Below are 14,371 nucleotides of genomic sequence, written 5' to 3' on the forward strand. Positions count from 1 at the left end.
TAAAATGGCCTAGGAGAGTGAGCTGATATGTGCCAAAGTGGCATTTCTTCAGGTAGAGCTGAAGGCCGGCGTGAGTTAAGCACTGTAACACTTCCTCTAGCCTACAGTTTTTATGCTGATACATGGCAGATAAAACAAGTTAATTACAGACAGATAAAACAGATGAATGACAATTTGAACAATAGAGCAAGCAATGTCTTACTCTTCGTCTGTCTCAACGACGTTTAGAGCCCAGACTACTGTACAGTGCCTCACTCATCTGTCAGTAAATGTGATTACAGCCCACACTCCCATTAACATACATTCTATGGAGCCTCATCCATCTATCAGCTACTATTCTGATTTCAGCCCATAGAGTGAGGGTCAGGATATCGCTTGGATTAATACAGCTCAAACGGACAAAAATAAGGGCAGTAGGTCCGTTGGCCCATCTCACGTATGTAATTGCGAATGAGAGGTAAAAGTTTGGTAGGGCCACAGCCCAAAAGGATGAGCTTACTCTTAAAAGTAAACGTATTGGAAAACAATACTGTTTTCTTTTTTTTTCTACAACTATGTTTCTATTTCCTATTTTCACATGTTCATTGACGGCCTCACTGAAAAGCGTTAGGCATGCACAATTTATTGCCAGGCGACTTCAAAATTCAGCGGTGTCTTTAGCCTGTAAAGTACTCAGGATCCAGTGCCACAACACTACAGTGAAACCTCGTTCAACCGTAGTTGGCCGGAGCTCAGAAAAAGTATGTACTAAATGGTGGTACTGCTTAACCGAAATAGCACGAGATCGGCCACTTACCTGTCAAAATACGGAACTCAGGGAGAGTCCGATGAAAGGGAAAAAAAGACATGCAGTATTTATTCACTTATTATTTTCGTCTGATGCCGAGGCGGTGTAGCAGCGATGACAGCAGCCTAAAACTTACTGATGCTGTGAGCCAGCTTTTCAGCCAGTCCCCTCTTCTCGGCAAACACTCGCATGGCAGATTCCTCGTTGGTGTTGCAAATTCTCAATGTACAGGCGCGGCAGTGCTGCAGAAGTCACGGGGTGTCTTTTTCATTGCGGCGTGCTGTTCTCGTTGCGACGATTGCATTCATGAGGCTGACGTATCGCGCAGCTTCTGCCACTGTCGGGCCTGAATTGCCCGTGCTGTCGCTTTCCATGTCCTTATCACTGTCGCTAGTCGACACTTCTGCAACAACAGAGGCAACGATGGCAATAAGACGAACCTCGTAGCCGACATCTCTTCGCGGTCGCAGCAGCGCTGCCGAGCATCTTCTTCGCATTCCAAATGCCACACACCATAGTCAACAGCAGATCCCTGCCGTGTGCCAGTGCCGACTTCTTTGTGTCACGTTCGATAGCACGAACAATGCCTAATTTTTCTTCTATGCTGAGCACCCGCCTAGTTTTTTATCCGAGCTTCGGCATGATGCGAGTCCTTGATTGCACGACGCCACAATGCTCACTGGCACGGCGCTGAAATGATTTTGATGTTGATGTGGCTTTACGCGCAAGCGCACAGGGCGCTTGGAGGCCGTTGTTCCAATATCTGAGGCTTGTTGTTCTGCCAGGCCGCCCGATGGAGACGACGCACCGTCGTGTTTGCGCAACAAAAAGTGGAAACACTACGTATTAACCGATACGTACGCAATAAGCTGGTACGGTTCATGCGGATACAAAACACATTATGTTCAATGGCCGCTGAATCGGGGATTTGACTTTACTACTTTTAAAACGAAACTACTGTTTAAGCGGCTACAGTTTAACGAGGTTTTACTGTAGGTACCACAGTCCTACTCAAGGTTTGTCTGCGTGGAAAAATAATGATTGTCGGCGGCATGCGAACACAGTTTTTACAGGACGACATTCTCTGAATACGTTCTTTGCATGCGTGTCACGCTTCTACGGCACACACTGTGACTTGTCAGTCGACACCATGCCGACCTTCTGACCCCTTAAAAACACAAACGGTTGCCACCCGCATGCGGAGGGCAGTGGACCCCCCCCCCCACCTTATACACATAACACGTGGCCAATATTGCTAGGCCATTCTAAACTTCGGTGGCGCCTCTAGCCATCAAAGGACTCGAGAGCCGGTGCCACAACACTGCATACAACAGTCCCGCTCAAGGTTTGTCTGCATGGACCAGTTGACCGTCGGTGGAATCCAAACTCGGTGCTTACAAGACTGCATTCTCCGAATCCGTTCTCCACATCCACATCTTGTGGATGCGTAAAAGACTGGACCCCTCCCTATGCACATAACATGTGGGTAACTCGCAAAACTGTGAAAGTATACAAAACAATTATGCAGCCTTACAAGCAATGGGCTTGGAATCTTTCGTTTAATTTTCTTTTATTCCTTTCTTTTTTTAATGCGAGGGTTAATGCCTCAGCAAATTCTTCCAAATAGGAAGAAGAAGAAAGGAGAAGAAAAGCAACATGCCATGTTTCAGCATGGGAAGCTGCTAATGGACTGTCAAAGTCAAAAGAAGCAGGAGTCCTTTTGCTGACCCATCAGCGGCGTCACACTTGCATGTTTATCGCATAGAGTCGATCGTAATTTTCTTTCTTTCTTTTTCTTTCTGCTTCTTCTTTATTTCTTTTTTGATATTGGCATGTGCGCCTACAACGAATATAGAATATAACAAAGTATTTTCATGGAGCATGCAACTTCAATATAATGATGCTTTACTGCATGTGACAAAATCTCACTGTGCCGTTTGACTTCATTCGCAATTCCTCAATTTCTTACGGCTGTCAGCTTGTTACAATGGTGTTCATTTATATTAATTGGAGTAGCCATTCCACTGTCTTGTATAATGTGTGTTCTACATGTCATGTTTTTGTCCTTCTAACTTTGAACCTTTTTAGTCAGGTTGTCAAAATGTTTTATACCAATGTATTCATTTACGACAGCTTTTCTAGATTGCTCACCAGGTGATGAAGCTCCAGTGATTGTCTGTATCTCCAAAATGGTGGCAGTGGAGAGAAAACAGCTTCCTGAAAACAGAACAAGGTTTGTCTTGTTTTCTTAGTTAATTTCTCTTTACATAGTTGTATGGTGTATACTAACAGCATCATGCGTTCTTTTTAGCGCTAGAAGTTGAGCTGGTTTACACTTGATTGTCCACAATCCATGCAAGGTGAGGACAGAAGTAAGAAAGGACAGGATACGCTTCGACAGTGTTTCTTCCGCTTGAACTTTTCATGTGGAGGTACGCTTGCAAACAACTTTTTCGACAGCTGACATTTTTATATTTTTTTGCTAGATTTACCAGCCATACAGGCATCAAGTACATGCTTGAAATGGCCAAAATATTCATTAAAGCGAAACCGCGTCGCTAAATTACTTTGTTAATTCACGAAAAAAATAAACAATTTTCAGTGAAACCAACATTGAGAAATGAAAATAGTTCATTACATCATGAGTTTCGTTAAATCGAGATTCATTATATCAAGGTTTGACTGTATACATATATATCAGGATATTCATGACATGCCTGCATGATGCGACATGACATGAATGACATGTTCACATGACATGCATGTATGACATGCATGTATGACATGCATGTATGACATGCATGTGTGACATGCATGTATGACATGACATGATGTCGTCTTGCTTCTGTTGTCATTTGAAGGCTTTGCACAAACACGTTCACCCGTCTTGTAACTCGAAGAGCCCTGAGTGAGCTCCGATGGATAGCCAGCAGCCTGCAGAATGCTCCGCATGACATTAATTCCCACAGATGTGGGATCTGCATAATTTTTTTGGGTTGTGTTAAAACAGGCAGCTTTAAGCCATCATTGAAAGCATCAGATCAAATTGTTTGCATCATGCTCTCTTGAAAAGAAAGTCCATGGAAGCAAGAAAATATCCTGTGGCGACCAGCCAGTGTGCCGTCACTGCTCGATCTCAACTGTGTCCTTGAATTTGGGGGCCTCATCGATGCAACAGGTCATTGATTGTGCTGGCAGCCACATAATTTTTTTTTTCAATCACTGATGTTAGCAGCATGCACTCTTTTGCAGTAATAATAAATAACCTGTGCATGAGTGTGCTTATAATGCATTCATGCTAGACTCCAAGATTTTCATTGTCCTGTCAATTTGATGAAGGCTCTGGACCAGGAATAGAGCCAGGATAATGTTGCAGGACTTTTGACAGTGCAGTTGTTACGGTGTGAAGTATTAAACAATTTTAGCTAGTCAACTGACTAGCTGCCATACAACATGCATCTCAAGTTGTGCGAGGTGGCTGCAAAGACCACTGCATCAGTTTCACATGCACAGGTTCCATTGTTATCTTAGATTGGCTAACATTAGTTAGGAGACCCTCTATACTCTGTAAAACGACAACCAAGTATTTCAGTCAGCTTTAGCTTCGCATTTATTTATACATTTTAGTAACTGCCGACCTCAAGTGGCTGACTGGCTCAGTTCTCTTTTGAATCATTATGGAATGGTTCTGTTGTGTTATTCTTGTCTCTCCCAGTTAGTCCTCGAACAAACTAATTCACTGCACAACGTAATCATGAGGACTTGAGCACACAGCACAACAGTGCTGATAATTCATTGTTGTCATGTATCCTTGAGTCATTCAATGAGGAACTTCAGCTGGTTACCCCATCTTACAAACCTGCTTCTTGCAGGGTGCTCAGTCTTGAAGAGATTGCTCAGCGAAGGGAGCAGGCTCGCCAGCGTCATGCAGAGCGAATGGCCTTAGCTGCAGTGGACTCGGTTACAACACCTGATGCTCAGAAGAATGGCGATGCTGGTGCGAATTGAGGCTCTCACATTTTTCCAGTGCACATTTTACATCAGTCAAAGCTAATGTATGCTTTTTTTTTTTATTTGACACATGCCATGAAAGTTTGTTTTTCTTTCTCTTTCTGTCTTACAACTTGTTTAGGCTAGATTTGACATTTGGCAAGTTTAGTCAGTCTTTCATCATCCATTAGGTGGTGTCCAAAACATGCCGTCTATGACGTTTTGGCAGCTCCGCAATTGCTTCCAGCACACGCAGTCGGCTGAAGTATGACCGTCGTGATTCACATTTTACTCAAAGAGATCCGTCTCAGGGGCAAGGATTTGGACACCACCTTTTAGGATGCCTTCATCCAACATTTCATTGCCACAAATTAAGGAAAGAATAAAGCTTTTGTAAGATCCTAGCAACAGAAACTGTCATGTTAAATCATGTGTTGCAGGCATGTGAATGTGCATGTGACTGTATTTTTCCTGCTTCTTACAGCAGTTCAGGAAGAGGATGTTTCTCAACAGAGTGACGAGGACGACTCTACTTTCATAGCATTTGGCCGTGTGTTCAGCGGCACGCTGAAACGTGGCCAGCAAGTATATGTGCTTGGCCCAAAGCATGATCCCGTGAAATTCCTTGAGAAGGTGCGTACCAATAGTTCAATTTCCACGTGTACCTTTGGGGGCATCAAAACAGTTGATCTCTTATGCCTTGCAGGCTGCGACTGTTGATCCTGCTCTGAGGCTGAAGGACTTAGGCCCAGAGGAACATGTCACCGTAGCAACTGTAGAGAAGCTTTATCTGCTTATGGGAAGGGAACTGGAGCAGCTGAACTGTGTTCCTGCAGGGAATATTCTTGGTGAGCCCTTGTTCAGGCATTTGCTTGCATTGCAACCAATGTTAAGAGTAAGCTTCAGCTCGAGAGCTCCTATCTATACATGAGAATGGAGAAATTGTTTTTCTCAGAGATCACAGAACCAATTCTTATAAGGTTTGTTGCATTTAAAAGAAGTTAAAACCTAGTGACTGTAGAAAGCAGATCCTTTATTTATCTGGTCAGTTACTTTACAGGAGTTGTTGAAAATTGAAAAATTGCAAAAAATCTGAAGTACTAAGTTTTCAAGGCCTGTAACTCAGCAATGAAGAATGATATCACAATTCTACAAACTGCACCTAATAACACATATAAAGAGGACAAAATCGATATATTATAAACCACCCCGAAATGTATTACTAACTTCAGAGCATGTAGGACCTTTGCAAAACCCTCGTAAACGTTGTAACCATGTCACTTAAGCTGTAAATTTATGTCATCAGATTTGTGCACTTAAAATGCCCTAGCAGATGCAGTTTAGGGAGCAGTGATGCTATCTGTTCTTTGTGCAGAGTTACTGATTTGAAAACTTCAGGCTTCTATTAATTTTTGTAACTTACCAATTTTTGGCAATTTTTCTTAAAACATCAAGGTCCTAAATCGAAATTTGCTTGCTAGAGCTGTTAGAATTTATCTTTCTCTCTTACATTCAATAAATTTCCAGCATTTACCAAAGCCGCTAACTCAAGATCTGGCTTATAGAAAAATGTGACTACAGTTGACTTCTGTTAATTTGACCCTGACAGGACCGACGAAATTGGTAGAATTATAGGTGAGGTCAAATTAAGTAAGATGAAGAAAAAAAACGTCAAAATGCAGTGCTGATTCATTTGGCAATATTTGTCGGATTCTAACACCCCGTACCAAATGCGCGCTCGCTCTCTGTGTGTCCAAAGCTGAAAGCTAACACAGAGATAACATTAAAGCTTCTAAACAATTTTAAAATGTAGCACACCCAATTTCTTAGAAAAAAGAATGGGCAAGAGTCCGATATGTGCTGCACAGTGGCAGCCGGTTTCCTGAAATCAGCTTCGCCGCGCGGTTTTTAAAAATCACCTTTGCCATAATGCAGCCGTGTTATGCGGCAAAGCATACAAACGTGGCGACCGTGGTTTTCGGCTAAATTTTCTTGGGAGAAAAAAGGCATTAGAATCAGGTAAGTACCGTAGTCGGACATTGTGAGCTACCGTTATTGCTTGGAAATTTTCCTGGGGCAGTCCGAAAATAGGCATTGGAGTCACCATAGAGTCCTGGCACGTGTGTGCCAACTGGTCAATTTCGGATTAACTGGTTGGTGAAGGCCAATTTTAGGATAGAAATAACGAAATTTTGGGCCCATGGAAATGCATGGGTGCCAGCGGGGACCTCCTGTGGAGATCGAATTAATAAAGAAAAGAAAATTAACTATAGTTGAATTGACTGAAGTCTACTGTATACAAAATAGGTGCATCTGCTTACATTTGCAACAGCTTTGTCACATGGGCAACTATACTCATCAACATCTTTCTGTGGCAATGAAAGGAAAGCTACAGAGATGGAGCTTCTGCACATGTGTGGCTGCTCCAAGTAGTGCGGCAGCGTTTCACAGTGCTTTCATTTTCTTGGAGCTGATACCGAATCAGCATCACTTTCACATGCAATGGTTTTGCATTTTCCTGAACACAGAAGACAAACACAGACAACTAGGTCAAATTTAACACTCAGTATTTTGTTGTTTTAAATGGGATGTTTATCTTATCTCCAGCTTAAGCTAACACTGCTGAGAATCTGGGACTTTTTTTCAGGAATGTTCTTGCTTGCGTGTACTTTGCCTCCATAGCTTGTCCTTCATTGCAGAAAGTTGTCCGCAAGTATGTAAACTCTAGAATAGGGAAGTGCAGCAATGCATTAAGAAGTACATTTTTGGTAAGAGCTAATGATCCAAGCCATTTTCTCTGGTTGCTTCCTTCCTTTTTCCTTACACCTTAAGGCATAGGCGGCCTTGAGGAACACGTGCTGCGCACAGCCACCCTGTCCAGTTGTGCAGCCTGTGCCCCTTTTGCGGACATGCGGGGCCCAGTGACACCTATCCTGCGGGTGGCCCTTGAGCCGCGGCGTCTAGCTGACATGGCCACCTTGGTGCGAGGCCTCAAGCTGCTGCACCAGGCCGACCCCTGTGTCCAGGTGCTTCTCCAGGAGACAGGCGAGCACGTGCTGCTAACCGCAGGGGAGGTGCACCTGGAGCGATGCCTGAACGACCTCACTGAGAGGTACGTGCACAGTTCTTCACTTTTTAGTAGTGTAGTGCTATGAATGCAACCCACTGTCTTTGCCCTTGCGCAGCTGAGCCCTATTTTATGAAGCATTGATGTCACCCCATAGGCTCTGCATCATTATTGCTTCAAAGAACCCTATCAAGCATAAGAGAAAGGTGCCAAGGAAGTGTCATGTCCTTGCCTTCCCAATAGCCATACTCTAATAAATGCAGACGTTTGAGTACTGGCTTTTGTCATATCTGGCCACTTCCACTATTTTCATATATTTTCAGGGACAAGAAGGTGCGTAGGTATGCATTGCAGCAAAAAAAAAGCATCATACCTACTTTTCTATCAGAGACTTATGTATGTGAATCGATTAATATATCACTTCAGCCATGGTAATGGATGCAATGATTTAGACACGTCTTGATCCTCTTTCCTCAATAAAATGTACTTCCATTGCACTGTTTAGTGTTCTCCACCATTCAGACTTCTGCACTGCCTTAGAAATGCCCTCCATATTTTTATTTATTTATTTATTTATTTATTTTTTAAGGCCCCACCTGCAAGAGATGCTACTGCGCCCCCACCATCATGGATCGACTGGTAGTGGCTACAGTTCACAAGCACTGTAGCAGTTAATGCATCCTTTCCAGCAAATGCTCACTATGTTACTGATGAAACATTGAAGCGTCCATGGTCTTGTTTTCAGTGCACCACACTATGTCCTCAGTGCTTACTTCAGCCAACATTACCAGCAATAGTGAATTAGGATTAAGTGTTGTGCAATACCAGAACGTGGAGACTACAAGGAACGACAAACATACAGTGCCTCTTGGTTAGTTCTCGCGTCATTTCCCTGGTGTTTGACTGCAGTTCATCCCAATTCAATGTCTGACCAACACGCTCACATTACGAGCCTTGTCGACTACTAGCAAGCTTCGGTGATGGGGTCCACTTGTGTACTTTGTTTACCTCTTTTTTACCTTGTTTTGTACTCCTGCTCTCCTCCAACACCTTCACTCACTAAACCATGCTCCTTGATTGTAGTAGAATCATACATTGTCCTGCTCCTTAAGAACAGCCACTGCCCCGCTTTAGAAAAGGGGAGAGGGGCAGGGACGTGTATGCATTGAGTGGAGCACTCATGGAAGCCACTAAAGCCATCCACAGAACCTTTTGCTTCCTCGGAACCCAGTTTTGCAACTCCTGTTATCGTAAATTAGCTGATGCAATGAAGGAATTCAGTTGTTTACTTTTGCAGTTGTTTGCAGTTGTATGATTTGGAGTTGTACTTATGTAAAATAGCTAAACACATTCACTTATGATCAGTTATATCAAAGCAAACTTTTATTTGCATGCAGGTTACTGTTGTACTGTTTAACTGCGAAAGCGCTGTCACATTATTCACAAACAGAAACAAAATGTTGCCTCAATAAGTAGTGGAACCATTCATATCAGTCCTCATTTATCAAATTGGTGTTACCATATCCTGCGTTGTGTATGTTAATGCAAGTCAAATTGAAAAGTTATGATATTACACTCTCACAAACATGAAGTGACAAGTTTTGCTACAGTGCATCTGGTGGACAATGGGGAGGGGCTTGAGTGCTGCTTGCATGGTTCTGTTGACATTGATGCTCAAATTTTCCCATCTTCTTCTGCAACAAGTATTGGAAACAACTAATAGCCTCTTTTTGCTTGCTATGCTACTCTGTTATCGCAAGATTCGACTGTGCCTTGAAAGCATGGGCTATTATGCTGGTTCACTCACTCATATTGAAAGGGTAAATGAAAACACACAGTGTATTTCGTTAAGCACTATGCTGCTTCCATGTGTAGCAATACTGTGGTGTGCAAAAGCAGGCATGCGCACATGCACTTCTAGACTAACAACAACGTACAAGTCTCCTTCTGCTGGCTAGTCACTCACATAAACATCGTTTGGCATTTAAGTATTGCACATGTGCACAAAAACCATGTGACACGTCTATACATAATCAGCACAGGCCTGTACTGTTTATCAGCTTATAGCAGCCTGTCTTGCCATCAAACACTAACTTCACAAAGGTGCACATGCTGCCACTAACAGAGGACATAAACTGTTTCACAAACGTAACACATTGTAACTGGCGAGACGCTTTCACTCTGTTTATTCAAATTTCCTGCCCACAGCTGCTTACGTCTGCTTTGCGGATAACAGTGCCAACTGCTGGTAACCGACGGCGGTTGCAGCATGCTGAAGGGAGCACCACAGATGATGGTCACACTTTTATGTGATGCTTATGTAGCTTTACTATCTCATCTGATACTGTTTTGTAGGCCATCAACCGTCAGGACAGTGGTCCACTTCTCCTAATTTTGCCATGCAGGTTTGCCAAAGTGGAAATCAATGTGTCAGACCCAATTGTGCCCTTTCGCGAGACCATTGTGGAACCACCCAAAGTGGACATGGTGAATGAGGCTATAGAGGACAAGAATGCCATACAGAAGGCACTAAAGGATGTAAGGCCCTCTGATTACTCTCATTCCCTTTGCTGCTCATATGTGTATATATATATATATATATATAATTTTTTTTTCCATGAAAGTGCTATTCGGCCACAAAGTGTCTCCTTACTTTGTTGTGCGGAATTTGAATATGCTAACCTAACTGAATCCTTTGCAAGCTTTTCACTGCAAATTTTAATGATTGCACATTGTAGTACGCATTTTGTTGTTCTTTCCTGCATTTCTATTTTTTTGTTGGGCTTATAAATCATATCCACCAGTTACAACTAATAAAGAAAAACTAAAGGATATTTTATATAAATCTTAAAAACTACAAATCTGTGATGAGAATTCCAGACCTCCAAAGATGCCAAAAATGTATGGTTCTTGTGGGCATGAATGTCTGGTGCGATGTGAAGGCTGTTTCATGTGGTGCGATTTTGATTGCATGCAACGAAAATCGCATCACACATTGCAATGGGTGTGCAGCTTGCGAACAAGTTGATCACAAACGTCAGCACTAAAAAAGAAAAAAAGAAAGAGGAGGGCAGAAGGTTCATCACCATCACGGCAAGAGCTGTTTTGCAATTTGTTGTGGTTGTGGTAGTGGTTGGTAAATGCCATCTGTTGTTCAAAAAAATTCAGAAAATGGCAACTAATTGTGAGAAGCTGTGGATTGCCATATCGGGTTATGCCATCAGTACCAAAATGCAAACAGGGCAAATAAAAGGTGTTTACTTCAAATTCGATTCTCTCGTTTCAATGCATTTATTGACATGCTGCGTCATATGGGAAGTGTATATTCATGTTGGCTTGTGTCCTCCTCCTCCAATAAAGTTCATGTCTCACGATGGTTTTAACGTCCCTGTTTTTATAACACATATTTGTGTGCTTGGAATGCAGGTGTAACTGCTAACAACCTCTTTCACTAAATAGCATTCAAGAGCATTCATCTTGTCTTTCAGGAGGCCGATGACAGTGTTGCAGAGGATGGGACTGTAACAATATTCACTCCAAACCGTCAAGTTGCAATCAAACTGCGAGCGGAATCACTCCCACAAGAGGTCACAGAGCTGCTCGAGAAGCACACATCACTCATCCGAGACTATGACCAGGCATTGTCTAGCCAGAAGCTGCCAGAATCTCTGACCAAGAACATTACTGAGCTTCAAAGGAACTTGGCCAAGGCATTTATAGATGCCGGTTGGCCGGATGAGACAATAGATCAAATTTGGTCTGTTGGCCCACGTAGGTGTGGGCCCAATGTGCTTCTTAATAGGATTCCTAGGTTTAAAAGAACTGCAGTGTTTCAACAAGGCCTGCAACACACCGCTTTAGCTAGGCAAGAGGAGGGTGATGTAGACCTTACAGGCATTGAAGCTTTGCAGCTCACTCATACTGACGACAGCAGTTCTCCGGCAGGTTTGGAGCCACAGGAGCAGTCGAAGAGCAGTCACATATGTGAATATGGTGGTGGTAGTGGTGGTGACAAACCAGACAACAAGCACAACTTTAAGTCTTCTCCAGGCCCCCTCTCAAACAGAGTCAAGACGTTGGCCGACTATGATCACAGTTTTGTGAGTGGCTTCCAAATGGCCACACTGATGGGCCCCCTGTGCCAAGAGCCAATGATGGGTGTTGCATTTGTGGTGGATCAGTGGGATTTGGACCTGTCTGTGGAAGATCCAGGGACTTACGGACCACTCTCCGGCCAGATCATCTCAACTGTCAAAGAGGGCTGTAGACGTGCCTTTCAGGCCCAGCCTCAACGGCTCCTTTGTGCCATGTACAGCTGCACCATCCAGGCCACTTCAGACGCACTTCGTGAGTGTTTCACTTAAATTCTTCTCTAGGCCACATCCTAAATCAATGCATTGTGATGCAATTCTAACTTTCACATAATGTAGTTTAAGTTGCATGCCTTTTTGACCAGCTGACATTTCAGCTGTTTCAAGGATGCAGGACAACAAAATGGTTCTGTGCTTAGATTTTAGTACACGTCAGAGATTGCGATCAAATTAATAATATGCAACGCTTCATTACAGTGCCTCTTATATTGCACCTGTGCAGCTTTGGTCACTCAATCAACCAATCAATCAGTCAATTAGTTTCTCTTGCCCATTTCGTCAATGCATTTGACCATAGTGTGGTGTGAAAGTATTAAATAATGAAGGCAGGCGTACCAACCCCCCAAGATATTGATACCTGGTTCTGCAGTCCCATCCACTCATAACACAATGTAAGTGATGTCCTCAAGAAGGATTTATTGAGAAAATGGTAGCAAATTTTTCACATTGAACATCTGCTTCCTCTAGACAGCCTACACTGCAACATTCAGTTCAGTAATTGAATTAGTGCACTGAAAGTATGCATTATAATTTATTGCAAGTGATTAGCTACTAGGAACATTCACAGGCACTTAACAAGCTATACATAGGATCTCGTCCGTGCGTTTTGTAAGAAAGCATGAGAAAAAATGCACTAACCAAGGCTACATATCATTTGAAGTCACTAAAAAATTTGGCAGACTCAACTGTAGTTGAGTCTACATAATGTGAAGCATTTCAGGAGTCATTAAAGAATACAGAATAAAAAATTTGTTGCTGAAATTTCTGGCTCCAATGATAGCTATTAGACCGAGAGGGACCAAAACAACACTCTTTCTGAGCAGAAATGAGCGAAAAGTAATTATTTTAATGAATATTTCTCAAATTGCTGCACCTAGCAGCCTCCTCTGAAAGCTCCAGCTAAATCGGATATTGCATCACACTTGCTGCCTCACTGCTTCCCGCCCATTGCGAGCGATCACCCGCACTGAGTGTGCAAAAGGATGAGTTTGACGTTTGCTGCGACGCATTTGCTTTGTTGTTCGACCATCCGATTCGTACTGCTTCCTCGTGTGAACTGTTCAAGAATCTCCTCTTTCATCTCGTGGTTTTGTGGTTTATGTGAGGAGCAGCTGCATCAACGCCGCAGGATGCCAAGGGTCTGCTGCGTGCTTTCAAGACACGAGTGGCAGCAACGCGTCCCTACGGCGTCCGCCCAAGGCGTCTACTATGGCGTCCGCAATTCGCGTGGACAACGCCATAGTAGATGCCGTGGTTGTCTCCACTCTGTACGGAGCAGCTTGCTTTCTCATTCATGACAGGTGCAAGCTTGCAACCCAAGCTGCAGGAACCGCATTTATATATGGTTTCCACGTATGATGCCGCCCCTGATATCTCAAGGTCTACGCGCGTTCGTGCAATGCACGCCATAAACACTTGCCACACTGCTGGTCCAGGTTCCCTTGGCACCGCGGAAGGGTCTGCTACGGCGAGTCGTCATCATCATTGCTAAATGATGCGGACGGATCATATGCACATGCCTTTAGTGTGCGTGGTCGTTCAGTAGGTCGCTCATCGAAGTCGGAGTCATAATCTCTGCTCATGCTATCACTCTCACTAAACATTGTGCACAGCACAACGCGGGGAAAACAAAACAGCGTGCAGCCGGTCAGTTCGCCCCGTCGCTGCTGAAGGTAGATGTGACGTCAGATCCGCTGGCTTGTTGTCGGAAGCGCGTTGCGTGCGACCCATTGGCCGCTCAGAGAGCATCAACAATAAAGCCATCCGCTCAAAAATAACGCAAATAATGACTATATACAAGAGCAATAGTGTCTTAGGAATGCAGTTGTGGTGCTTTCTCAATATTCTTGGGTTTTTATTCTGTATCCCTTTAAAGCACAGCCCAAGTGGCCCCAGACAGGTCGTCGCATTGTCGGATTCTGTCGTACAATGCGGCAGACATTGTTGGATGGAGGCGTTGTTGTTTTTTAATTGTGTACAGCACAGGAAAACCAAACACATTCGAGCTGGTAGGAAACACCAGAATAGGATTCTGCTAGAGTGAAACATCATGCTCACTTCGTGCCGCCTGCAGCAGGGAACGGGGGTGTGTTTGGGTTGTCATCTCTTAAAAGTGCACTGTACACTTCCAAGGGCAGTTAGCCACACGTGCTGTAG

At 43.6% G+C, this 14,371-nt stretch overlaps 1 protein-coding gene across 2 annotated transcripts in view; it reads left to right on the forward strand.

Annotated features, from left to right (window-relative positions):
* LOC126542294 (elongation factor-like GTPase 1) overlaps positions 1-14,371 on the forward strand; it is a 168,409-nt gene that overhangs the window by 22,682 nt on the left and 131,356 nt on the right. The window contains exons 12-18 of one of the 2 annotated variants that reach the window (XM_055077149.2): positions 2,921-3,020; positions 4,660-4,784; positions 5,262-5,410; positions 5,484-5,625; positions 7,610-7,889; positions 10,250-10,382; positions 11,333-12,191. In XM_055077149.2, the coding sequence (XP_054933124.1) occupies positions 2,921-3,020; positions 4,660-4,784; positions 5,262-5,410; positions 5,484-5,625; positions 7,610-7,889; positions 10,250-10,382; positions 11,333-12,191 (1,788 nt within the window). The remainder of the gene's footprint in view (positions 1-2,920; positions 3,021-4,659; positions 4,785-5,261; positions 5,411-5,483; positions 5,626-7,609; positions 7,890-10,249; positions 10,383-11,332; positions 12,192-14,371) is intronic. The other variant, XM_050189311.3, reaches the window with a different exon arrangement.

Source organism: Dermacentor andersoni, chromosome 2 (assembly GCF_023375885.2).
Source record: "Dermacentor andersoni chromosome 2, qqDerAnde1_hic_scaffold, whole genome shotgun sequence".
Lineage (NCBI taxonomy): Eukaryota > Metazoa > Arthropoda > Arachnida > Ixodida > Ixodidae > Dermacentor > Dermacentor andersoni.